This window comes from Acanthopagrus latus, chromosome 2, assembly GCF_904848185.1.
Source record: "Acanthopagrus latus isolate v.2019 chromosome 2, fAcaLat1.1, whole genome shotgun sequence".
In the NCBI taxonomy this organism is placed as follows: Eukaryota; Metazoa; Chordata; class Actinopteri; order Spariformes; family Sparidae; genus Acanthopagrus; species Acanthopagrus latus.
The window spans coordinates 12473435-12497854 of NC_051040.1; the positions used below are offsets into that span (position 1 = coordinate 12473435).

Sequence of the window (24420 nt, forward strand, 5' to 3'; positions counted from 1 at the left end):
TATGGCACCATCTGGCACCCTGTGTAAGAATGGACCGTCAAGCCCCAGCTTCGAGGGGGGCATTGTTCTAAGCCTGGTGTCAAACAGGAGCCAGATGAGGAGGTGAACTTGTGTGTCATAGCACTAGGAGGAGGAGAAGGATTTTTTGATACACATGAATGATATCAATATTCTGTGTCTGGTCTTTTTCATCTGGTTTCTGCTTCTTGTGGTTTTTGGTTCTGTCACATTTTTTCCTTCACAAGAGGGATTATTTGAGCCAGAAGGTTCAAAAACAACAAGTACTATACTATGTACTATACGTGTGTGTGTGTGTGTGTGTGTGTGTGTGTGTGTGTGTGTGTGTGTGTGTGTCATATTGTATTGTGTGAACTAAAAGCCCATAACTTGTTGGTTAGTGACTCGCTGCAGGTGGCTTTTGCAGGATGCCACCTGCTTTAAACTGTATAAGTCAAAAACATAGGTTGGCTCTTTCTCATACCGGAATTAAAATTAAATTAATCGAGATTTATATATAGGGTGGCCTGGACAAAAGCCACCTTGCCTGTACAGTTCTAAGCCTTATTGTATAGATGCGTGCACACACACTGAGGGTTCAGGTCATTACTGTGGTTCATGTAATCATCTCCAGTTGGTCACAATTTACTTATTTTGTATCACAATGGATTACTTGATCATTTAAAACAGCAGACGAGAGTGTGAACAATGTACCAGCTGTTACTATCTATATGAAGATGTGATGCCCTCCTACAGAAAGACTCACCATTTTGCTCCTTTTTCATAATATCACAAAAACACCTTTTTTACATTAAATACAGTGTTATGTATGTTTCACTGGGAAATCATATTTGGCTGCGTGTAAATAGAGCACACACACTGGCGTGCAGAGAAAACATTAAATGGATCAAACTGGAAAAAGTTTCATTTCTCACAGACTCAACTCACAGAATTATTGTTCCTTAGCTACAGCTGATTCAATTTTCTGGCTACAGACGTCCCTTCATGTAGTGAAATCATTGACCCACAACTTTCACCTCTATCATTAAAAATCACAGCTGCTGCAGTTTAAAAACTGATCTCTTATAAATTACTATTTTTGTATGCCATATATATATATATATATATATATATATATATAGCAAAGAAACAGGCATCAGCAGCAATTATTGTTATTATATCACAACTGCATGTACTGTGCTTTGGTTGATAATTTTTGGTTCTGTGATCATATAGAAAACATGGATAGCTGTTACACACAAGCACTACACGTGACGCTAAAACTCAGTTTAATAAAGCAGGGGTGTTTCAGCCTTACCTTGGCTGGCCAGTGTTGAGCGCAGCATCCCACTTTTTGACCAGATCTTGATCTGCCCATCTTCTCCAGCTAAATACGTCGTAAACAGATTAAATGGATTTTAAGAATATAAAGATTTGCAAGACTAAATCCACAAAATCCTAATCTTAAATAAAAATTTACAGCAGGCAGCTTAAACTAGCATTTGTTAGATGAAAATCAAACTATATATGCTCCTGTCATCTTTACCTGTGATAAGAGCAGTCCCATCATAGTTCCATCTTCCAGCCAAAACAGCTCCTTTGTGTGCTTCAACATTCTTCTCAATGCGCCCTGTTTTAGAAACCAGGTGGAACTTTCCTGTAAAGAGACCAAAATAGGCTTACTGTGTGGCAATTTCCACCATCTAGGCCTTGGTTGGTGTGGATGTTTCACAGTCTGTAATTCAGAAACATTACTGTCTGCTTTGCCGTTTCAAGCAAGAAAGAATATAGAGATCATGGTTTTATAAGTCTGAATGATAAAGGTATCTGCGTGAGGCAAATGTGCTTAACATTTTTTAATGGCCATTCCAGAACACCAGTGAAGAGAAAATATTATCAAGCTAAAAAGATGTTACAATCCAGCACTATGAATAAACCTTTAATGACTGTCTGACACACAATTAGCAACAATGTTATATTTTCTCCTCCCAACTAAATTACAAACTTACAGCATAAAGCGGATGAGTACAACTAAGGGGTTTGGCTGGCTGCAATTTTCTATTTGCAAGACACGAAGGGTGATCAGGCATGGAGACAGTTATTGAAGACGCTTGCCTAACATATACTTTGTGGCAGTGTGTATTAAAAAATTCTGAATGTTCTATGTAATTTCTGGTGGCCTAAAACTGCAAATCAGCATGCTGCTGCTCTCTCCCATTTCTAAATTTGGACATCCCAACGAAACATCCACTTCTGTGCAGCAGGTAGTGAGTGTAAGACATGTAAAGCTGCGCTGAAGAAACATACATTTAAAAATATAATTAATAATACATGTGCTCTCACATCAGCAGCCCTTATCTGTGCAGCCAAACATTGTGTGCGTGATGCTTTTGTCTGGCGATTTGTTTGTTTGCTTTTTTTGTTATCAGGCAGGTGGTTTTTATGATATCTTATCAAGACAACATACTAAGACTTTGCCATTTTACTTCTATTGATATACGGCTAGATGATGCGCTTGTGTGAAATTTATTATGATGCCACATCGTAGTTCCACAGGGTAAAAAGAGAAAGAGACTGACAGACTGTTGTTCCAAACAGAAGGCCCAGCGATATCCTTCATGCTTAATTTAGTCTTCTTTGAGTAAAGTCTACTTCCATTCCACACTATACCCTCTCTGGTAGAATGGAAAATGATGCACTGATGCTATCCAATTATGTTTAGCCATGGGGAAATATCAGGCAACGAAGTATGTTTATCAAGTGAATGTTAAACATTTAGCTAATATTGTAAAATGTAACATATAATATTGCACAAAAACCTTTATTTCATACTATATTTTTAACTGGGAAAAGATCAAACTGCATATGGAATAGACACAAAACAAAATAAATATGCTGGCATGGGAAAGGCAGGCAGACTAATCAAATAAGGTTAGGAAAAGCCAGAACATTAATATAGAGTCCTCCCATCCATTAAAGCCCTGGCTGTTGGACTGCTCTCTTTTCAACTATATCATACAGATCTCTTAGAAAAGGCTCTGTACTGAATCCAGATTTGAAAACAGCTGTGCCAAAATCCTTCATTGCACACCAAGGTTTCAAAGAGCAAAACTGTGTCACGATCACATTTTTTTGCTTTCAAAGAAGAACAAAAACGTCTTTCAACATATAACTATGACAATACTGATATTTGTTTGACAGTAACAAGGCAAGAAGCAGAAGAGAGCTGCAAAAGTGAATTGTAACAGAGTTTTCACTACTCGCTGATCTGCCAGAGAAAATTGCTGCTTCAGTTTGTGGGTGTGTTTATGCAACCCTACACTGCCATTAGTGTTGTGACCACACATTGCCTGCCATAACAGTACATCCATATGCTGTGTGTTTATATGTAATATAGGACAAAGAAGAGAGATGAGAGGCCACGTAGATGCACATCACAGAGAAAGTTTAGTATCAAGAGTATACAGTTGCAAAACAGACATCTATCTTTAGTGATTTGTCTCTGAAGGCCTAATGAAAAGTAGGAGTGTGCACAGACTCTATCTTTACTATGAAACTAAAAACATTTTCCTAAAGTGAAACTGTGAACATGAGTATCCTTCTCTCGAAATGATCATTCTGTTTAGTGCGAGATAAGTTTAACTGAACACAGTTCAAACTGGTGGGGATTATTTTGAGCCATGACAGAAAACATGAACAGAGACAGACCAGAGAGCAGTGAAAACTTACTTACTGTTACAGTTATTATGTTAGTTAGTTCCCAGTTACCATATAAATATTACTGTTGATGATCCTTAACTAAACTTTTTCCTTGTAAGAGTATAACTGAAAACAATAACATCAGCATCATGTGGCTAGTCACTGAATAATTAAAGAAAACTTTCAATTTTTTTTAACATGTGAAACAGAGCTGTGAAAGAGCCCGCTGGACAGATTTTTAGAGAATAAAGAGACTTGCCATCCGTGCTGGTCAAGACAAAGATCTCTGTCTGGTTCTGTTTCTTGCAACCAACAGTTTTGGGGAACCAGTGTAGGTCAATGGGGTAAATGTCATCTGGCAATTTGACAACCAGAGTGGTCTCGCTGGTGAGCAGGTTCCACCTGAGGATCTGATGGTCTTCACTGCATGAGTACAGCTCATCTGCCGTGGTCCAGCCAACACAACTCACAAGCTCCTTATGTGATCTGCTGTTAAGGTAAGTTATTGAGGCGAGGTATGAGGTTGTGTATTTCAAATGATTGTATGACATGAGACGGTTGCTTCTGCAATAAACAGGGTATTGTGAAAAACGCAGGTTCTAGTCGGCAAAGGCTAGTTGTAGTTCGTCAAGTCAAGTCAAGCAGTTGGAAGAAGCCAAATACAAGAATTGCACTAGTACTTCTATGTTGATGAAGGCGATTCTAAGTGCTATATGATAGCAAACTGGTCTATTTTCAGTTTCTCCTCTTATCAAAAATCTGCTCATACTTCTACTTGTGCTTACACAATAAAAACTAATAGTTAACAATAGCAGAGTTTTGAACATCTCATTACATACATATTTGAAACATAAATACAAGGTCAGACAGCTAAAAAAGCCATTAAAAGGATATGTTTGGGTTCCTGGAGCAGCGATGTTTTTAGTCTCATGGTGGAAGTTTGCTGTGTTGATCCCTAGAAGAAGAAGAAATTGCCTGTTAATGACAGTTAACTTCATATTAAAGCTTTTTTTATACCACACTAATGTCAAACGAACACACAGCATAGAACAATGTAGACGACCAAAACCTCAAACTATGACTTTACCCCGACAAAAAGGCGAGGAAGCAGTTGGCATGCTGTGTTAGCTGTAACGATGACTAAGTCAAGCGTCTGCAGTTGCTACGGTACCTGCCACTGTTGCTAACGCGAATCCTCAGATGTCCCCGAGTCTCGTCTGTTACTTGAATGCTAACGTTAACTGGCTTTTCTGGTTGAAGCAGACATCGTTCTCTCGTTTCCGAGCGTGCTGTGTGACAAGCAGCGATGTATGTTAGTCTTTTACTCCATTAAAATATGCACAAGAACTCAACACACATAAGAGCAAGCCTATTCATTACTAATAAGCACCGTATCGCTAATGTTATAAAGGCTACCTTTAGGTAGCCATTTAATCTGGGTCATGAGCAGCTTGAAAAGTGAGTTATCGCGAGACTTGCAAGTCTCACTTCCCTGAAAACGGATATTTCGAATTATTTACAAAGTACAGTATGACATCTGTTAAATGATTGTATTTAATGAAACATATTAAAATCAAAACACGCTAACATTAAAAGCTGATCCACCGCACCATATTATCTGTAATGTTAACTTTTCTTCCGGGCGGGACTTGGTCCTACTGTAACCAAGCAACTGTTTAAACACGTAGGAATATTTGAATCTGACAGTAATCTAAAACGATTTCTAATATTGAAATAAGTATTGTTACGTTTCGCATTGTTCGTCTACACATTCACTGGATTAAGGTTTATTTGGAACGAGGCGGAGTTGGCTTCGTCCCCTTTTTTGAATTTCGTCTTTTTTTTTCCCTTGCCCTTTGAACGTTCCATGGTGCCTTGCGTCAGTTTGTAACGAATTTGGTTCGACAGCACAGTTTAGGCGCCATTTACAAGTTAGAGTTTTCAGGCAGGAGAGCGACACGGAATGACACGGGGCTAAATTTTGTGGATTATAGTTGCCATTTTTTGGATTAACGAACACCTTTTCTTCCGAAATCGTGATTTTACTCGGAAAGGAAGACTCTTAACAGAACGCGCTCGTGTTGAAGAAGGTACAGGGAAACATTTTAGCTGAGAGTAATGACTGGGTTCCGTCTACTTGCTGAAATGCATAACGTTAGTACCTAACTAGACTTAACACTACCAACACGTTAACTTGAGGTTATACTGCAGTTACTTTGGAAAACGAGTTGACCGAGGTTAACAGTATTTCATGATGTAGTTGCAGATGATCACTTTTCTGCCTTCTATTATATTTAATACAAAATTAGCTTTTTCGTAGACACACACATACACACACCCCTAACTGTTACATGCAACTTTGTCTAAGCAAATGTTAATGTTGCGAAACTTTGAGCAGCAAGGTCTTACTCTGACTAACGTCAAGTACTTACGTTAGCGAAGTTAAGCGCCCTTTCTGTTCAGGTAACGCTAACTTTGACTACAGTTCACGTTGCAGTATTGCGTTAACGTTATAGGTCCACAACGCACATACATTTGCTAATCAAAGTTAGCCATTTCGTTAGCGTTAGCTCTGCTTCGTTATTCTACATCAGCTATCGTTACAGCAGCTAACTGAATATTTACAGTTGCAGTTACGTGGCAAAGTTAATTGTTAATGCTACGTGTATTTATAATCGAGTGACCAAGCTGGCATTAAGTTACCAAGTTATTGAACATAACTTATGTGGCACACGTATGTGTATCTATAATCTTAATATTAGTCTAACGTTACCGTTAAGCAACATTGGTAGTTTGAACGTGCTTTCCAATTAGCTAGCGAGTTAGGTTGCCCCGTGTACACCTCCGCCCCCTACATAAAAGATGAGGGGATTAAATAATATCGTTGTCAGTTTGGGACCTCGATCAATTTAGGACGACTTTACCACCATCTAGAGAGCCTGTTTTCCTGCGTCTAATTTCGTCAGCAGTGATCATATAACATAGGCTGGGCTGAGGGCTGTGGGGAGAGATTTTAGCTATTTGCATATTAACTGAATTTGTTATCCAGTTGACGTTGCGTTAACCTCATTTTCCATTTTTTTTTCCACATCATTGGAACTTTGTGACGCGCAAATCAAATGCCCCCTTAAGGTGCAGGAGATTACCAAGATTGTTTGTCAAAGGAGCAGCTCATTATTTTATACTTTTATTTGGGTTTAGGGTTAGAATAGCATCTAATTCGCTACAATCACAACGCATCTTGATCGCTACAATCTGTAATGTTATCAGACTGAGAGCCATTAATAACTCACTTTGTTTAGGTGACAAATCCGTTTATTCATGTTGATGTAAAATAAAACAAGTAGTTATCATATGTAAAATGTACCGACTAACAGATGGGCGGCAGTGAGCGCTGACTGTGGTAATGGTTTAAGCCTGACAACGGTAGCTGCGTGTGACCGACTAAAAGTGGAGTTGGGAGATTGACAGGCACAAAAACCACTCATGGATATTCCTTTTTTACCAATGACCCCTTCAGATTTCAAATCATGCCATCTAAAACGGCAAAGATCTCAACTGCCTCCGCCAAGCCAAAAGGGAAAGGGTCGCAGCCTCGGGATGACTCCGAAGACGAGCTGGATGTACCCCCCCTCAAGAAACCAACTCCAATGGCCCAAGAGGAGGCACCGCCGACAACTGGCAAGTAACAAAGGGTGTTTTGGTGTCTGTGAATCTAAATAAGTTGTGTTCACTCAATGGCGTTGCGTGTATTGCTGTATTGCTTGTGGCCAATTGGCACAGCCGTGGAGTTTTTTTCTTGCTTAATTCTCAACACGTAGATAGAATGGCTGGTATATTTTTTTCTGAAGTGTCAGTCATCAATAAATGTCTTATGATTTTTGGGATGATTTTGATATCGTCGAGTGCACTTCTTCCTCGGATCTCCTCAGCAAACGAGGTAATGTATTTCGGATAATGAAACGTTTTATGTAATCTTCAAAAACGGTGTTTGTTTTAATGCTTATAACTTGATAATATGTCATTTGTATGATAATTTGAACACGAAGCTTTAGGTGCACATTAAGTGATGTTCGGTGTCTAGATGATGTTGAAAAGCTTTACTGGGTGTCTGTTTACAAGGTTTTAATTTACAAACATCGACCATTAGCTTGTTTATGCTTATGTGAGCACAATAGATTTTGGACAGGTCGTTGTGGCTTGGTGTGATGGCAACATAGTCGGGTAAACGTTATACATTATGCTCACTAAACAAGGTTTTCCCTGTCTGTGTTACGAGTGCTGTTCAGCATGAGTGAAAACGTGACGTTGGTGATCGAAATGTACACTTTGGTTATTTAATATCGACGAAATTAATGTGGCGCATCTACTCTCACGTATCAACGCTTCTCATGGAGAGCGTTTGTAGAATATTGTGGTTTTGTTCAAAAGCGGCGATGATCTCTCTTCTTTTTTCGGGTTTGGCTCTTGTTTTCAGAACAAAGAAAAATAACGCCTGTCAACTTTCTCGGGAGTCGTTGAGTGACTGCTGTTGTAACTTGCTGCCTGTGTTTTGTTTGTTTGTTTGGTTTTTTCTGCTCCTCTACCCCTCCCCCATGCACCACTGTCCCCCACCTGAAACGACTCGCACAGAGGATTAAAAGTTACTTTTTTTCTGTGCCACAGATCCGTCTCAGGGGGAAGCTGCCGAGGCGGTTGATAATCGAAGTTTGGAGGAGATTCTCGGTAGCATCCCTCCACCCCCGCCCCCAGCAATGACCAATGAACCGGGCGCTCCTCGCCTGATGATAACACATTTAGTTAATCGCAACTTTAAATCATACGCAGGCGAGCAGATTCTGGGGCCTTTTCACAAGGTACGACCTGACATGTTTACAAATGTCAACCCTGCGTTGGAAATACTTTAATATGTTGTGTAAAGCTCACAGATTTACCACCATTTGAAGTGTTTGTCTCTTTAATTTTATTTGTGTTAAATTTCACATTGTGTAGCTGTTAACATGTTGCCTTGTGTAGTGTTAGACACAAAGAAGTACACAAATATTAGTGTCACTACATTATAACATTTATTTAATTTTTTTATATTTTTTCTTCAAAGTGGAAAAAGTCACACTCCTCCATTTTGATTTAGTGGGTGTATTGTACAAGGGATAGTGATCTAGTGATGTGCTAACATTTCACTTAAATGATGACTTTCTTTAAACTTTGTCTTTTCACCTTTTTGTGCTCCCCTCATTATTTTGCAAATAAAAGTGTATTAAAAAAAATCTTAACTACACCCACATGGGAGACATTCACTGTCACAATATTACTATGCTGAAATGCTCACATATAGCAACTGTTGTTATGACCTTTTAAATTATTTGTTTGTGGATGCAGTATTTATATATAATTGATTTACATACATTTTTATCTTTCTCTCAGCGCTTTTCATGCATCATTGGTCCAAATGGAAGTGGGAAGTCCAATGTGATAGATTCGATGCTCTTTGTGTTTGGATATAGAGCTCAAAAGATCAGATCGAAAAAGCTCTCAGTGCTGATTCACAGCTCTGATAAACACAAAGATGTGCAAAGCTGTACTGTGGAGGTGCACTTTCAAAAGATTATTGATAAGGTATATATATCTCTCTATCTATATCTCTGTCACACAGATACACACTACACTCACTCTGGCTCTCCTAAATTAATCAATACACAGTCCATAGAGAAAGGGGGTGACTAGAAGTATTTTCCTGTGGAAGATATTTTTCATGAATTTTAAATGTATTTTTTTTTCCTCAGTGCTAATGAGCTGATATTGCTACATAATCATAACACCAGTGACTAAACACCGACTCAAATCAGTCATGAAAGTTACAACTAACACCCACAAACGCAATAGTCAATTCATAATGGCCTCAAAGGGATTCCTTTATTTTTGTGTAATTTTAGAATGTGCCATTTAGTGACCAGGCTCTATGTTTTGATTGAATTGGGGAAAGACGGTAAAATGATTGTTGGTATTAAGAGACAAATTGAGTCTGTCACAATAGCTTACAAATTACTTTTAAAACTGATTGTGGTTCAGAGAATTTGAGTAAAATATGTTTCCATATTTGATCTACCACAGGGTGTGTAAGTTTTGCATTGACCACTGTTAAATATATCCAGGGCTCTCTGTATGGTCCATCTGTTCACAGTAAATTAAAATGAAGTTGTTAAACTAATGCCATAATTTCAATAAACTCTGCCAGCTTGACAATTGGCCATTTCTGAAGCTTAAAAATATTTTTAAAGAGGTGGTGTAAACTAGTTGAATTATAAGACCTGTTTTTAAAATTAATAATTCTTTAGGCAAATGACCCACCATTTTACATTGCATTTAGAATCTCACCGTCTTATCCAACCTGTTGTTTTAATTTTGTAAATGTAAAATGGTAAAATACACATTAATATTGTTATTGGTTAATTATATATAAAGTTGCTGGCCTGGATAGGCTGTGTGCTTTTTAAACAAGTCCTTTTCTCAATTGTTTCTAAAGTGGGGTGTTTTTCTGCCCACACTCAGTGGATTTGTCACTGTTATGAGTATTACCATTTGATGTGTGGAGCTGTTTGAGTTTCTCTTGGACTGTTCTCCTCTAAGCTCCTCTGTGTCTTCTGCCCCTCCCCCTCTGAGCCAGGAAGGAGATGACTACGAAGTCATCCCCAACAGCAAGTTCTATGTTTCCAGGACAGCCAACAAAGACAATTCCTCAGCCTACCATATCAGTGGCAAGAAAGCCACATTCAAAGAAGTGGGGGCTTTACTCCGAAGCCATGGTATTGACCTAGACCACAACAGATTTCTGATCTTGCAGGTAGTTTTGAATTTTTTATTTGATTTCCTCCTCCACTTTTAACTGTGCTTCCCCCCCCCTTTATTTATTTATTTATTTATTTATTTATTTATTTATTTATTTCCTTGCTGTGACCATCCCATTTTGTCAAGAGATTCCCTGCTCTTCATTCTCTTCCCATTCCCTAGTCCTTTTTGAGTAAAATGTTACATGGTTACCTTAAAGCCATGCCTATCTGTGGGAATAACCTGTTGCACTAGGATTGGAAAGGAGAGGATGTGTTCTCAGCCAGCCCCTTAGACTGCTATAGCAGCGCATCATGGTTTGAAACAATGTGGAAAAGGTGCGAACCATTTTTTGCTGCTTTAGAATTTTAAGGAAAAAATGCAGTTTTACCCATACATGGACTTGGATGTAAGTGGCTGTTGAACAACTAACTCAGATTTTGTAACGGGGGGGTGGGTCTTTGAAGGGGTTGACCCTCCAGTGGGGACAGGTTGGGTTGGACCACCCTTTCCCATGTACCTGCCACGCTTTAGCAGCACGTAAATATTGGCGTGTGAGAAATGACCCCAACCCCAATATTAGCAGTGCTGCTTCAGTGTGACCGGATCAAACACCCTTCATATTACCATGGCTTTAATGTTGGTTCAGCATTTTAAAACTTTTTTAATTTTTTTTTTACATTTTTTTTGTACCTTGATTGTGAGTGTAATGCATTCCTGTGTTGTTTTTTAAATTGTTTTTCTTGTCAGGTTTTTATGCATTTTTTTTATTTAGCTTTATGCTGCTCTGAGTTTGCTCACTAGTTACACTCCTACCACTTCAGATTATATTACATGTGTGACCGACCTATTATTACTGATTAACCAAAGGCTTATAGGGTGATGACTGAAGTCATAGTAGCACAAAATGGCTGATTTAAATCTTTGTTCAAATTTTTACATTGTATTTAATTTAATTACTTTTAATGTATGTGGTAGTTTCAGGTGAACAGTTGGTTTTTACCCTCCACTGTGGTTTTGTGGTTAGCTGGTTGATTACATGTGTCCTGCTCGACTTTTGTGTGTGTCTGTGTGTCTGTGTGTGTGTGTGTGCGCGCGTGTGTGTGCGTGTGCATGCGCGAAGGCACGTGCGCATGTCCATTCTCACTCTCCCTGGATGTTAGATTTTCAGCTCTCTGTCTCTATGACATGGCTGCATGACTATGGGAAGAGGCTTTAGCTTGTTCTCCAAGGTCACTTTTCCAGGCCTCTGGCTAAGGGGAAGCTCTCTATTTTGTGTACTAGTCAGAGCAGAGGATGACGTGGTTCCCCCCCTCCTCCTGGCTTCTGCTTTTCTTTCATACATAAAAGTAATATGTATGTGAGCTGCCTTTATTTTCACCTACAAATAAATGAAACACAATTTGTGACATAGTTTTTAATGTATTTAATTTATGTTTAACTTGTAATTTATTATGTCACAATATTGTTAATGTAAGCCAGCCTATCTTTAAAAAAATATTACAATAAAATTAGCAAATGTTGAGGCAAATATAAATACACTGTAGTGTTGTCCTTAACTTGTCTCCAAGTAGTATACATGTATAGTATTTAGAAATTCATCTAGTGTGTAGTTACAACAATTCAAAACCTGCATGCTGTCAAAAGTGTTTGTTTTTAAATTACTTTGAATTCATTGATTATAATCTGAACACCAGTTCTGTATTGGATAGTTATTGCTGGTGGGGTGGTAGTGTGTTAGAACATCATTTATACTTCAGAATGTTCTGAAGCTCTGAAGCATGTTTAATGTGTCTGTGATTACACTTTTGACACTACACTACAACACTTTTTATGTCAGATTGAATCATATCCATTGATTTTTTAAAGAATGGGTGTTTCAGTATTTTTATTTTGTGTCCTCATTTTGTTTTGAATTGATACATTTGTGTTTGTAGTAGTGGGGATTATTCCTATTTTTTCTGAGTCAGAAAAGCTACTGGCTCTCAGAGGAAACCTCTAGAAATTAATTTATGGTACACTGTTTGTATCTTATATGTTATTGCAAGTTTATTAACCACACATCTTAGTAGTAATTGCTTGTAACATTTGAAATTGTAGTATTACAAATTACAGTTGATGTTTTATAAAACTTTGAGCTTTACATTTTTTTCCCCTGAATAATTGCCTGCATGTTTTTGTCCATGTGTTGGTCTGGACCATAAATAGGGCGAGGTGGAGCAGATTGCAATGATGAAGCCTAAAGGTCAGACAGAGCATGATGAGGGCATGCTGGAATACCTGGAGGACATTATCGGTTCCTGCCGCCTTAAGGAACCCATCCAAACCCTGTCCCGCCGCATTGAGCTACTCAATGAGCAGAGGGGAGAGAAGGTGACAAACACTCATACACTATCTGCTCACACACTTATAAGCTAACCAACTTTCCGTCCTGTGTCCTGACTTCAGTAGACGTTTCTTTCTTTTGTGTTCGAATGTGTTCGGTGATCATATCTAAGATGAACAGAAGATTTGATTTGATTTGATTTTTAGGATTTTTTTGTATTATTTAAATGTACTGTATAGGTAACAAGATACGGGACTACGGGGGTACAGGATTACATAGCATGAGAATGATGGAGACACTGTAAAAGCAATATATCTTCTTTTAAACATGTAGCTTATGCATATGACTTAGGTCTGGGAATTGTATTGAAATTTTCTTACCTGATATTAATTAGTGCAATATGTTCACTGTCCTAGCTAAACCGAGTGAAGCTGGTGGAAAAGGAGAAGAACGCTTTGGAGGGAGAAAAGAACAAAGCTGTAGAGTTCCTTACTCTGGAGAATGACATCTTCAAACACAAAAGTCAGCTGTGCCAGTATTATGTGTGAGTGCACCAGCACCATCTCTCTGCACAAGACAAAATAAACATTAATAAGATGTGATAACATTTAAATGAAGACCACACAGGAGTGTAGAGGATGCAAAGGAAAATGCTATTTTATATTCTATTTTTAATTTTAACGCTTTGGTGTCTTTGTTTTATACGTACATTAGGTTTTACCCCTCACCGTTTTTACTGTTATCTCTTTGTCATTAGTCATGATCTACAGAAGCGTGTGGTGGATAAAGAGCAGGAAAAGCAGAAGATCTTGGAGGACACCAAGGAGCTCACTGAGAAAAATGCAAAAATATCACAGGAGACTGAGAAAATGAACCAGGAGCTCAAAAATGTGGAGAAGTAAGACATTTTCATCTTTGTCTGGAAATGTATAGAAGTAACAGTAGTAATTTGTCGCAAAAAATACACATCGTTTTGTTTTTTCTTTTCTTATATTTTACTGAATGAGCCTGTTTTCATTTGTTATGTTGAAATTTTTTTTTGTTTCAGTTTTTTTCCTTGTATTATCATTGTTTCTCTAGTATTTCAGTTGATTTGTATGCAATTGACATGTGCGTGCTCAGTAAAAATACTGTTTCTCCACCAGGAAACAAAATAAGCTCAACAAGTACATTGAGACTCAGAAGGAGAAGTTCACCCAGCTGGATCTGCAGGACGTTGAAGTTCGTGAGAAGATTAAACACTCCAAGAGCAAGAACAAGAAATTGCATAAGCAGCTGGAAAAGGACAAAGAAAAGGTGTGTTGGCCTTTAAATTGAATTGTCCTCTACTATTACACACAGTTCAATGACAACAATGACTGTTTGCAACTCAGTAGTTGTTGTGATTATTTCACTCTGACAGTATCATGGTGGGCATCCTCAGTTTTCAGAGGCACACAGACTCATAATCTGTCAGGAGTGCTTAATTGTAACCCCCTTTAAAAAAAAAAAAAAATTTTTACAAAACGTATCCATTAGCAAACACTGGGTTGCACTTAGTCATGACAAGCTAGCACCACTGCTATGACACTCCAGTGTTACTGTATTTATTTTGTCCTGTGGCCAACAAAGAAACATGGGCACTAACAATACAATTTCAGTTGCTTATAGAAAACACAAGGGGCTGTTGTTTGGAGGCCTAGAGAAAATGCCATTTTTCAAAGCTTTACAGAAACTTGCATATAAGTGATAGGGGAATTGTAGAATTAAACAAAGACATTTTAACATCCATCTGTGCCTTTTGTATGTTTAGTTTGAATTCATATTTCTTAGAATCACTTTTGCTAAAGGCATCCCTTATTTCACAGGTTTGGCATATTTTGTGTACCGATTTTTTTGCTTTTTGTTATGTTTTTTGTTTTAAACTATGGTTCATTTTATGTTGTTTGCCTTTTCATTTAAGTATATAACTGACTTATTTGGCATATTGAACAAGAATTTGTAAAGACAAATTTCCTCAAGATTTTTCTGTTCTTTATTTGTTTGTAAAAATGAAACATTCTTTAAGTTTAAAAGATGATATAGGTTTTTATGAAAATATAACAATGGGTGTACTTAGAAAATAAACTGGGAAGCCTTCCTGCTGGAAGAGTTATTGATTCCACAGAAATGTAACTGACATCATTCTACGTGATGGCTACAGCAACATGAAGCAATACCCACTGCAACTGAAATTGGCTTTCGCACAATAAAACATTTAAATATTCCTACTGACATGTGACTGAAAAATTAAACAAGTCTGTTGAGACCTTGCTTTAATTTTTCATATTTTTTCTTACCTTGGGTAAAGAGTAATCCCTGCGTATTTTTTCAATTAATTGGCATTATCCGTTTAAATAAAATAAAATCTGTGTAGACTTGTAAATCAAATTTCATGGCAGGAAAGGCTATCTGCCTTAAACAGGCCACTAGGGGGCTGTGAAGTAACACACAAGGTGATTGTTAGTGTGTGCCTATTGATAGCCTGTTCATGCTGTGTTTCACCATTAATGATGTTCTTGTCTCTTAGGTTAATGTTTCTATAACTTGCAGACCTATTCAAGAACATTTTTATACTAACATACAGTTTAGAGATCTCTGGTTATCATAGGTATATATTCTCATCACCCTCTCTGCTCTCAAACTCTCTCTGCTCCACCTACAATGGCTGTGCTCTGGAAACGTCTTGGTCAGAGGCAGGCAGACCTCTGGGGAGCAGTGTTCTGCTGTGTGGTAGTCAACTATGGCCTGGCTTGTGTAACACTCCCAGCAGCCACATTCACATTTCACCCGCAGTTAACCCTACAAAACATAGACTATATGCACACACGCATACACACACGTGCATGCACATACACACACATACACCACTCCTTTGCCTTGTTTCAGCCCTGCCAAGCAGCACTGTTGTGCCAGTCTTAACCAGGGCTTGCTCAGTTCTGAATGTGTGTTTATAGTTGATTACAGTTGTGTGTTTTGGCCAGCTTCTGAATGTGTAGCACAGTTGCTTGTAGCTGACATGTAAAACATATTCAATCCATTTATTTTACACCTATTTTCTTCCAAACTCTTCACTGATCCCTTTATCTCATCTAATTTAAGAGGCAAAGGGTTATTTCTAGTGTTGCAGGTTTAGGTGTGTATTAACTTTTCCTTTCTTTTTCAAGATGAGGAAAATTAATTTTGTCCTCAACTTGAATCTAAACAGGTACAACCACTGTTGCTTAGACGAGTCAGACGCAACTCATAGCTTTTTTTGTATGTTTTTCTGTCTGGCTCATCTTTCAGCTGGAGGAAGTGCGCGGTGTACCAGCCAGCAGTGAAAAGGCCATCTCTGAGGCAACTGCTCGCAAGGAGGAGCTGGAGAAGCGGAAGGTGAAAGAAGAAGAAAAACTGAAGGAGGTGATGGAGAGTCTGAAGGAAGAGACCAGTGGCTTGCAACAGGACAAAGAGGTGTGTGCACACGTCTTGTTGTGATGGTAAACATTTTTACATTGCTGCATCTGTAAAATCGTGTCTCCTCATCTTCTTACCTTGCCCCTTATCTTTTTGTCTTCTCCAGACTAAGGAGAAAGAGCTGATGGAGCTCAGTAAGGCTGTAAATGAGACTCGATCTCGTATGGAACTGTCTCAATCAGAGCTTGACATCTACCTTAGCCGCCACAACACAGCTTTGACACAGCTCAACACTGCCAAGCAGACACTTCAGACTACCTCTGACAAGCTGCGTGAGCGCCGTGCTGCCATTAAAGACTTGGAAGTCAAAATACCACAAAAAGAACAGGAGCTTAAGAGGGTAAAAACAACAACATTATTCATGGATAGCATTTTGTTTAGGAAGTATTTCTGCACAGTGTATCATGTAATTTGTGTGATCGTCTTGTTAAATTGCTTCTTTCTTCTTTGCAGGACGAGGAAGAGCTGGCAAAGCTGATGAAGATGGATACTGAGACTAGGGAAGTTGTGAGGGAAATGAGGCAGAAGGTGGATGAAGCCAAGAGCTCCCTGTCATCCAACCGCAGTCGAGGAAAAGTCCTGGATGCCCTCATGCAGCAGAAGAACAGTGGCAGAATCCCTGGCATCTTTGGAAGACTGGTAAAAAGCTGCTCTTGTAATTACACAACAACAGATTAATGTACTTTCTTTGACTTTTCAGCAGTCAGTGGCTGGAATGAAAAGTAGAAGTCTATAATAGTTTTGTTTTATAATTTACTGTTGTGCTTGTAGGGAGACCTTGGAGCCATAGATGAGAAGTATGATGTGGCCATTTCCTCGAGCTGTGGTGCTCTTGACAACATCGTGGTGGATACCATTGACACAGCTCAGAAATGTGTAACGTTTCTTAAAGAACAGAACATCGGAGTTGCCACCTTCATTGGTCTTGACAAGGTAATGATCATAATAGTTTGGACTTCAACAAGAGAATGTAAACGCTTGTAGGCTAGATTGGTTTATCATACATGTTATACAGAAGACAACATAAAGAAATTGTACCAGTTTGTTAGTGGGATTTCTGGATATAAACATATATTTACCAAACATTTAAACTTGTTAAGCTGTTTGTGTTTCCTTTTGATAAATCAAATGGTCTCCCCATCTCGCTGCTCCTTCTCATTCCTCCTCATTCAGATGAAGGTGTGGGAGAATAAAATGGCTCCCATTCACACTCCAGAGGACAGCCCTCGTCTCTTTGACATGGTGCGAGTGAAAAATGAGAGTGTGCGACCAGCTTTCTACTTTGCCCTAAGGGACACACTGGTGGCCAAGGACATGGAGCAGGCCACAAGGATGGCCTTCCAGAAAGACAGGCGCTGGAGAGTGGTCACCCTGAGGGGACAGATCATCGAGATGGCCGGTGGGTGTCATAGCTTTACCTGCCTTTTTTCTCTGTCTTTCTCTCTCTCTTTCTCTCTTTCTTCCTCTAGCTCTTATACAAATTAGAGCCCTACCAATATATCATTTGGCTGACATTAGCCTATGACAGATGGTATCATTGTATGTCATGTCCGATATTGCTGATATGAAAGCCTTTTATTTTCTTAGAGCAAGATTATAAGGCAGACAAAATGCTTGAGGTAATTAATAATTATTAAATTCCCACTGAAGCTTATTGTCAGTTTAGACAACAGAAGTTTAATGTTAAAATCTAAAATGTCCTGCCTCCTCAGATAAATGTTTTATAACCTCATTTGAGGAATCATTGCAAAAACTTGTGTGTCTGTCGACATATCAACAGAATATTATTTTACTCCCTTTGCATCAGTGTTTTCATCAGCCTTAAAAAATTGAAATGGAGTGTTTGTCAGCCTCTAATACGTAGAAATGTCTGTCTCAGTGAAAAGATTTGGTAATGTAGGGGGTTTTTGTTTGTTTGTTTGTTTGTTTGTTTTCTTCACAGGTACCATGACTGGAGGAGGAAGAGTAATGAAGGGCAGGATGGGCTCCTCTATTGGCACTGAGTTCTCCCAGGAGGAGGTGAGTACAAAATACACATGTAGTTGTTGGTGTTTATCAGATGTCTTTGAGTATAATTCTGGTCTGAAGTTTAGAGCAATAAATGTTTGGTGCCTACCTAAAACTATTAAGGAACAGCATGGCTGCAGGTACTTTTTTTCTAAATGCAGCTGTATTATCCAGGAAAATATTAGTTAAGTATTGGATCGGGACTCGGTATTGATCAGGATATCCCAACATAAGACACCATCATAAGTATCATAAAACTGGACATTATTCACTCTAAAAGGAGGCTGACTCTTTTCTCCCAGTAAGTGAAGCTAGAATTATAAATAACCACAAGCAAATCTCCTAGAAATGATTCTGAGATGATGAATGAATATGGATCCAGCAATCAGATAATCCCCAGAGCATAAGATTGGTGTACAAGACGTGGTGATTGTCTTGTGTTTTCTGCAGCTCGACCGTATGGAGAGCAAGCTGAATGAAAAGGTGTCCAAGCTGCATGGCTGCCAGGAAAGAAAGCTGCAGCTTGAGGAGAACATCCAGCGCCTACAACCACAGCTCCGAGACATGAAGAACACCCTGGAGAAATATGCAAAAAGCATGACGGTACAACCGATACCCTGTTCCTTTTCATTCATTGTGTTCTGTTTCACTTATTTGGGTGTATTTGTGATCTGAATAACAACCAGCCTATGTGACTGGGTGTTTTCCTTCTTTCCGTCCTCCTTCCTTCTGTCCTTCCTTCCTTCCAGAGTCTAGCTGACCAGGAGACTCACCTGAAACCTCAGATCAAGGAACTTGAGGCTAATGTGCTGGCTGCTGCCCCAGACAAGACCAAACAGAAACAGATGGAGAAGAGCCTGGAGTCCTTCAAGAAAGGTAAACTGTGAAGATAATTCTTTATTGTTAGATATGTTATTAAGTTAAATGATCATATCTAGTCATATGTAGGAAAGCTTAGTTTAACATGAATGTTATCATTAAGTCTCAATTCTCTTCACCCGTTTCTGACCCCCTCTGTCTTTCTCTCAGACTATGAGGCAGCATCCAGTAAGGCTGGAAAGGTGGAGAATGAGGTGAAGAGGCTCCACACCCTGATTGTAGACATCAACAGCCACAAGCTTAAAGCTCAGCAGGACAAGCTTGACAAGGTCAATAAGGAGCTGGATGACTGCTCCTCCACCATAACCAAGGCTCAAGTGGCCATAAAGACAGCTGACCGGTGAGGGAGTGATGCACATTTATGTCCTGCGATTACATGTGTTTGCATTGTATACACAAGTTAACATATTATAGTGTTCACTGAACTTTTTTTTGATTGTTATTGAAAATGATGTGTTGCTGTGACATCCCATCCTTGCAATTATTTAGTTGCAAAGACATCTTTCCTGTTGTCACAAGGGGGAGACACCCTGTACAAATGTGCTGGGTGTCCTCTCTTCTTCCCATTGTTATCAGTGGTTTGTTTGACTTCTTTGACAGCAAATTAAACAGGCATTCATTCATCATTATCTATAGCTGGAACATTAAGATTGATCATTCGGGCAAGACAGCCTGGCAGTCTGTTGCTGCAAAACGACACTGGTGGCTCAATGTGACAGGGTTTTATTCATCTGGAGGAGCTGTCCGGCCAATTAAGAACACAGTGGAGCTTATGAAGTGAGACACACTGAGGCAGCCTGTGTGAAAGTTCTTCTTCCTTGAGGTTAAATACAGCCTTGTTTCAGCTAATGTCTCACCATGTTCACACTAAAAACTGCACTTAATCTATTCACACTAATCCCAGAATTTTCCAGGTTTTACTTTGTATGTAACAGTTTAAGAAGTTGAAGATGAATTTCAATACCTCTAATTCCTTTGATTGCTTATTTCTGTATGTAAATAGTCACACAAGTGTTGCCCCCTGCTTTTCTGTATATGTCAGCATACTGTATTAATTTGTGTAAGGGTCTGAGTGCAGCAGTGCAAGGGTTTCTGTTAGCCTTTTTTAGCAATTCTGAGTGCTGCCAAAACATTTGTGTCCTTTACTCAATACAGTGAACACATTATGTATACACAGCATTTGAGGGTTAGCTGTCAGATCATGATGTTAAAAGTCACTGAACTGAGATTCTTGAACCCTGTAGACGGTTGCTCTTCAGCAGTCATCCAATAAGAGTTTTGTTTTGTAAGACTCAACATGAATTGATCAGTGGTTTTTCCACTCACTCTCACGCACTCTAACCACGGACACCTTGACAGAGGCTCATAATATCAGTGTCTTCTGCTGTACGTGTCCCTTCTGCAGCAACCTGAAGAAATGTGAGGAGAGCGTGAACCGTGTGCAGGCCGAGCTGGAGGAGAATGAGAAGTCGATGGCTGAGCTCACAGCACAACTGAAGAAACTGGAAGACGAGGCCGGAGAGATCATGAAGGCCTGTCAGGAGGCTGAGGTTGGCACTCTTACTGCACTTCATTATTGAGACTTTTTTTGTTTTCATTTTGTATTTAATATATCCAGGCAGATTTTCTTGCAAAGTTAATAGCTAGGTTCAAGCTTCTTTTTGTAATTTGAAAATAAGGAATGCAAGAGTAATAGAAGAGTTTTTATCCTTATAATCAAAATGAAGACTAATAAATTCTTCCTTGAACTCATATTTCACAGAATTATTTCTTAGGTGGCACTTTCCTTTAATCACCTAGACTCGAGTATGCAAGTTATTTCTATATATTATTATGGGTCTGTGGCTATAGTTGTTCATTCTGGACCAATTAGAGCTTCTGTAAAAGTCTTGTTTTTTTCTTGCTGTAACTGTGAAATCACCAATGTAAATGAATTTCAGGAAGACACTGAATGAAGTCGTACCACTGTTATTTCCTGTCCTCTAGGCTGCCCTTCCTGAGGTGCAAGAGCAGTATCAGGGAGTGCTGAAGGAGATAAAGGTGCTACAGCAGCAGGAGCACGCGCTGCAGGAGGAGTCCCTCAGCGTCCGGCTCCGCATCGAGCAGATCGAGACCACCATCACCGAACACAACAACAAGATCAAACACTGGCAGAAAGAGGTGGGTCAGGAGGTTTGAGGCATGTGTACTTTAAAGTTTTTGGGTCAGGGGGGTCATGTTAATAAAATAGTTATATAATAATTCACAAATACTGATGTTGTTTGACTTGGTAAGCTATTAAATATTTCAAATTGGTTAATGATTTTTGTGTCTGACTCTGTTAATTATTCCTGTTAATGTTTTTCAGGCTACCAAGCTGTCCCTTCACACCATTGAGGACAAGCCAGCAGAGGAACTTCCTGTCCTTACTTCTGCCGCACTTGAAGAAATCTCAGACCCAAACATCATTATCAACAAGATGATCACATTAGAGACTCAATGTGCTCAGATGAAGCCCAACCTCGGTGCCATTGCAGAGTACAAGAAGAAGGTGTGCAGAAATATAAACAGGCACACTCATAAACTGTCTTTGGTATATCTTCCACTGGTGCTTTATTCAACATGTGCTGCTGTGTGTTTTCAGGAGGAGCTGTACCTGCAGCGCGTGGCTCAGCTGGACGAGATCACCACAGAGAGGGACGCCTTCAAGCGTGGCTACGAGGACCTGCGCAAACAGCGGCTCAACGAGTTCATGACTGGATTCAACATGATCACAAACAAGCTGAAGGAAAACTACCAGATGCTCACACTGGGTGGAGATGCAGAGTTGGAGCTTGTGGACAGTTTAGATCCTTTCTCTGAGGGCATCATGTTCAGGTAACAGATGAGAAAATACACAGATCTGAAAGCCCAAAGGCAGTTTTTGTTGATGCCTAATTTTCTGTTGCTCATCCTCTGCAGTGTGCGTCCTCCAAAGAAGAGCTGGAAAAAGATCTTTAACCTCTCAGGAGGCGAAAAGACCCTCAGCTCCTTGGCTCTGGTGTTTGCTCTGCACCACTATAAACCCACACCCCTCTACTTCATGGATGAGATTGATGCTGCTCTTGATTTCAAGAATGTCTCCATTGTTGCCTGTTACATTTATGTGAGTATTTTTTATTACAATTTTAGTCACAAAATTATGTAATATGTCATGAGGAGCCTAAAGTGAAACATGAATCCAGGGGGTGCTGCTGGATAATACACTGATCCAACTGCATTGCTTTAGCAAGTTAATTTTAGAAAATGTGGTGCTAATCAGCGCTGTAATCACTGACTCATGAGAGCTCAGTGTTTCTGTTGTGTAACACTGGAATAATGGAGGAGTTCAGAAAATCACAGATTTTTGGGAGCAGGATCAAAGGTGCTAAGCCTTTAACTATTTGCCTCCACTGTGACTTGTCTTTTTAAAGGCTTTTAGATAAATGTTTAATCATCCCAGTTGAGTCTCTCTTCAGATAAGTAATTGTATTTTCTCCCTCATTTCACCATGTAGGAGCAAACCAAGAACGCTCAGTTCATCATCATCTCCCTGAGGAACAACATGTTTGAGATCGCTGATCGTCTCATCGGCATCTACAAAACTCACAACACCACCAAGAGTGTTGGAATCAACCCCAAGACCATCGTGTTTAAAGAGAACGAAGCACTCGTCCACTAAAGTCACTGATTGAACCTCAAAGATCTCTGCTGAACTCAGAAAGTTCTCTACTTTTTCACTTTCCTTTCACGTCTCATGTAAATATTTTGTATCTTTTTAACCTATCCTTTACAATGAAATGCTGCTGTTTTTATACTTCTATCCAAACCAATAAATGTTTTCTGGAAAAATCTTTTTCACACATATTATTTTATGTTTTGTGCAAGTAGTTAAATCAAATTTTATGACAGGCTTCCGATATACATCAACTTCAATCAGTCACAACCAAAGGCAAAAACATGTGTGCCCTGATACTTAGGACATTTTGGGCTATTTTATCCCATAACCTGTCTTCTTTGAGACTCCACATCTAGGTGTTTATATGTTAGTTCAGATTCGTGTTCTGGGAATGTCTGCAAATTCATATGTATTTCATTTAATTAAATAATGCCTGATGTATGTTTTTTAAGCACTACAAAAACTGATTGTCTTCATGTAAGTAACCAGCTGCAGTAATTTCAGGGTGATTGCTTATTGGTTAACATTTTTACCAAAAAGCTGCAAGCAAACATTTGCACACTACCTTGCTAAAAATAGTTATTTTGCAAATCAAAAAAGATAAATAAACATCAGTTCTCTATATTGCCTATTTATCTTTTTATATCTCATGTGGAGACCAATTGTTTGCAAGTCATCAATCACTCACCAATCTTGCCTTGGCATCGACTGCATTGTCACTCAGTCTCGGACAAAAAGGATTCTGGAATTTATTTAAAGATCGGTCAAGACCACAACTGCAGGGATATCGCTGTATTGTTTCATAGAATCTGTACTTAAAAATGGTTTCTGTGGAAAGACAAGTCACAGAAACCCTGATGCTTGCACAAAAAATTATTGCGCATCGACAGTCAAACTTGGAAAAGGAGAGTTCTGCTCCTTCATGTTCACATTTGTTTGCTCATAGATGATGAAGTAAAATTCTCACCTCTTATGTCTTTTGTGATTATCATATCCAGACATCTGTCAAAGGTACATGGCAATAAGAAGTGAATGAAAGGGGTTTTTAACTGATTTTATGCAGCCTTGTCTAAAGCACAGGGCGTCTAATGCTAAAAAAAATATTCTGATAAAGGTCCAGAAATAAAGATGGTGTGTGGACGTTTGTTTGTACCTTTTCGTCGACCTGTCCCTTTATGAGAAAGATAGTTTCCATTTAAACTTTTACCTTAATCACTGGAAGCGTCTTGCCTCAGGTATCCAAATTGATCAAACCAGCCAAAGTGGCAGTAAGCACTGATGACGCACCTCTACAGGCCATATTTAAAATAATTATTTTAAAAGAAATTGCCCAGGAGCAGCACAAGCGGTCATGGTCTAGGTGTAGTTGTAGTTCTGCTCTGAGGTCACGTGATGGCTCAGATGATAGATTTGACACCACAGAGACAGTTCAGTGAACTGAGCTCACTGCACCACTTTGAGACATACCACACCATTAACTGACTTGTACCTTGTCTCGTAATAGAAAACATGGCTTTTAAAAATAAATACTACTAAA

The 24420-nt window shown here is 39.0% G+C and overlaps 2 protein-coding genes across 8 annotated transcripts in view; one reads left to right on the forward strand and one right to left on the reverse strand.

The window, feature by feature from the left end:
- Positions 1-6314, reverse strand: part of ift80 (intraflagellar transport 80 homolog (Chlamydomonas)) — a 38494-nt gene extending 32180 nt beyond the window's left edge. Inside the window, exons 1-6 of one of the 5 annotated variants that reach the window (XM_037119468.1) lie at positions 6129-6314; positions 4868-4985; positions 4591-4651; positions 3956-4177; positions 1544-1654; positions 1316-1384 (exon numbers count right to left, since the gene is read on the reverse strand). In XM_037119468.1, the coding sequence (XP_036975363.1) occupies positions 1316-1384; positions 1544-1654; positions 3956-4177; positions 4591-4627 (439 nt within the window). In that variant the 5' untranslated portion in view covers positions 4628-4651; positions 4868-4985; positions 6129-6314. Of the gene's footprint in view, positions 1-1315; positions 1385-1543; positions 1655-3955; positions 4178-4590; positions 4652-4765; positions 5152-6128 lie in introns of those variants that run through there. The other 4 variants (XM_037119458.1, XM_037119449.1, XM_037119438.1 and 1 more) reach the window with 4 other exon arrangements.
- smc4 (structural maintenance of chromosomes 4) lies at positions 5570-23060 on the forward strand. 3 transcript variants are annotated; one of them, XM_037119417.1, is made up of 24 exons: positions 5570-5850; positions 7217-7377; positions 8362-8552; positions 9121-9312; positions 10361-10537; positions 12730-12894; positions 13264-13391; positions 13605-13745; positions 13993-14143; positions 16154-16318; positions 16428-16661; positions 16775-16960; positions 17093-17254; positions 17495-17720; positions 18264-18340; positions 18779-18931; positions 19078-19204; positions 19358-19547; positions 20613-20757; positions 21194-21367; positions 21555-21737; positions 21831-22063; positions 22148-22331; positions 22722-23060. In XM_037119417.1, exons 2-24 carry the CDS (start codon positions 7227-7229, stop codon positions 22884-22886), a joined length of 3900 nt encoding a protein of 1299 aa, XP_036975312.1. In that variant the 5' UTR covers positions 5570-5850; positions 7217-7226; the 3' UTR covers positions 22887-23060. The 3 variants fall into 3 exon arrangements, with proteins under 3 accessions (XP_036975312.1, XP_036975302.1, XP_036975321.1); XM_037119407.1 differs by having other exon boundaries at positions 5570-5786; XM_037119426.1 differs by lacking the exons at positions 5570-5850; positions 7217-7377 and adding an exon at positions 7514-7636.
- Positions 23061-24420: the final 1360 nt, after the last annotated feature.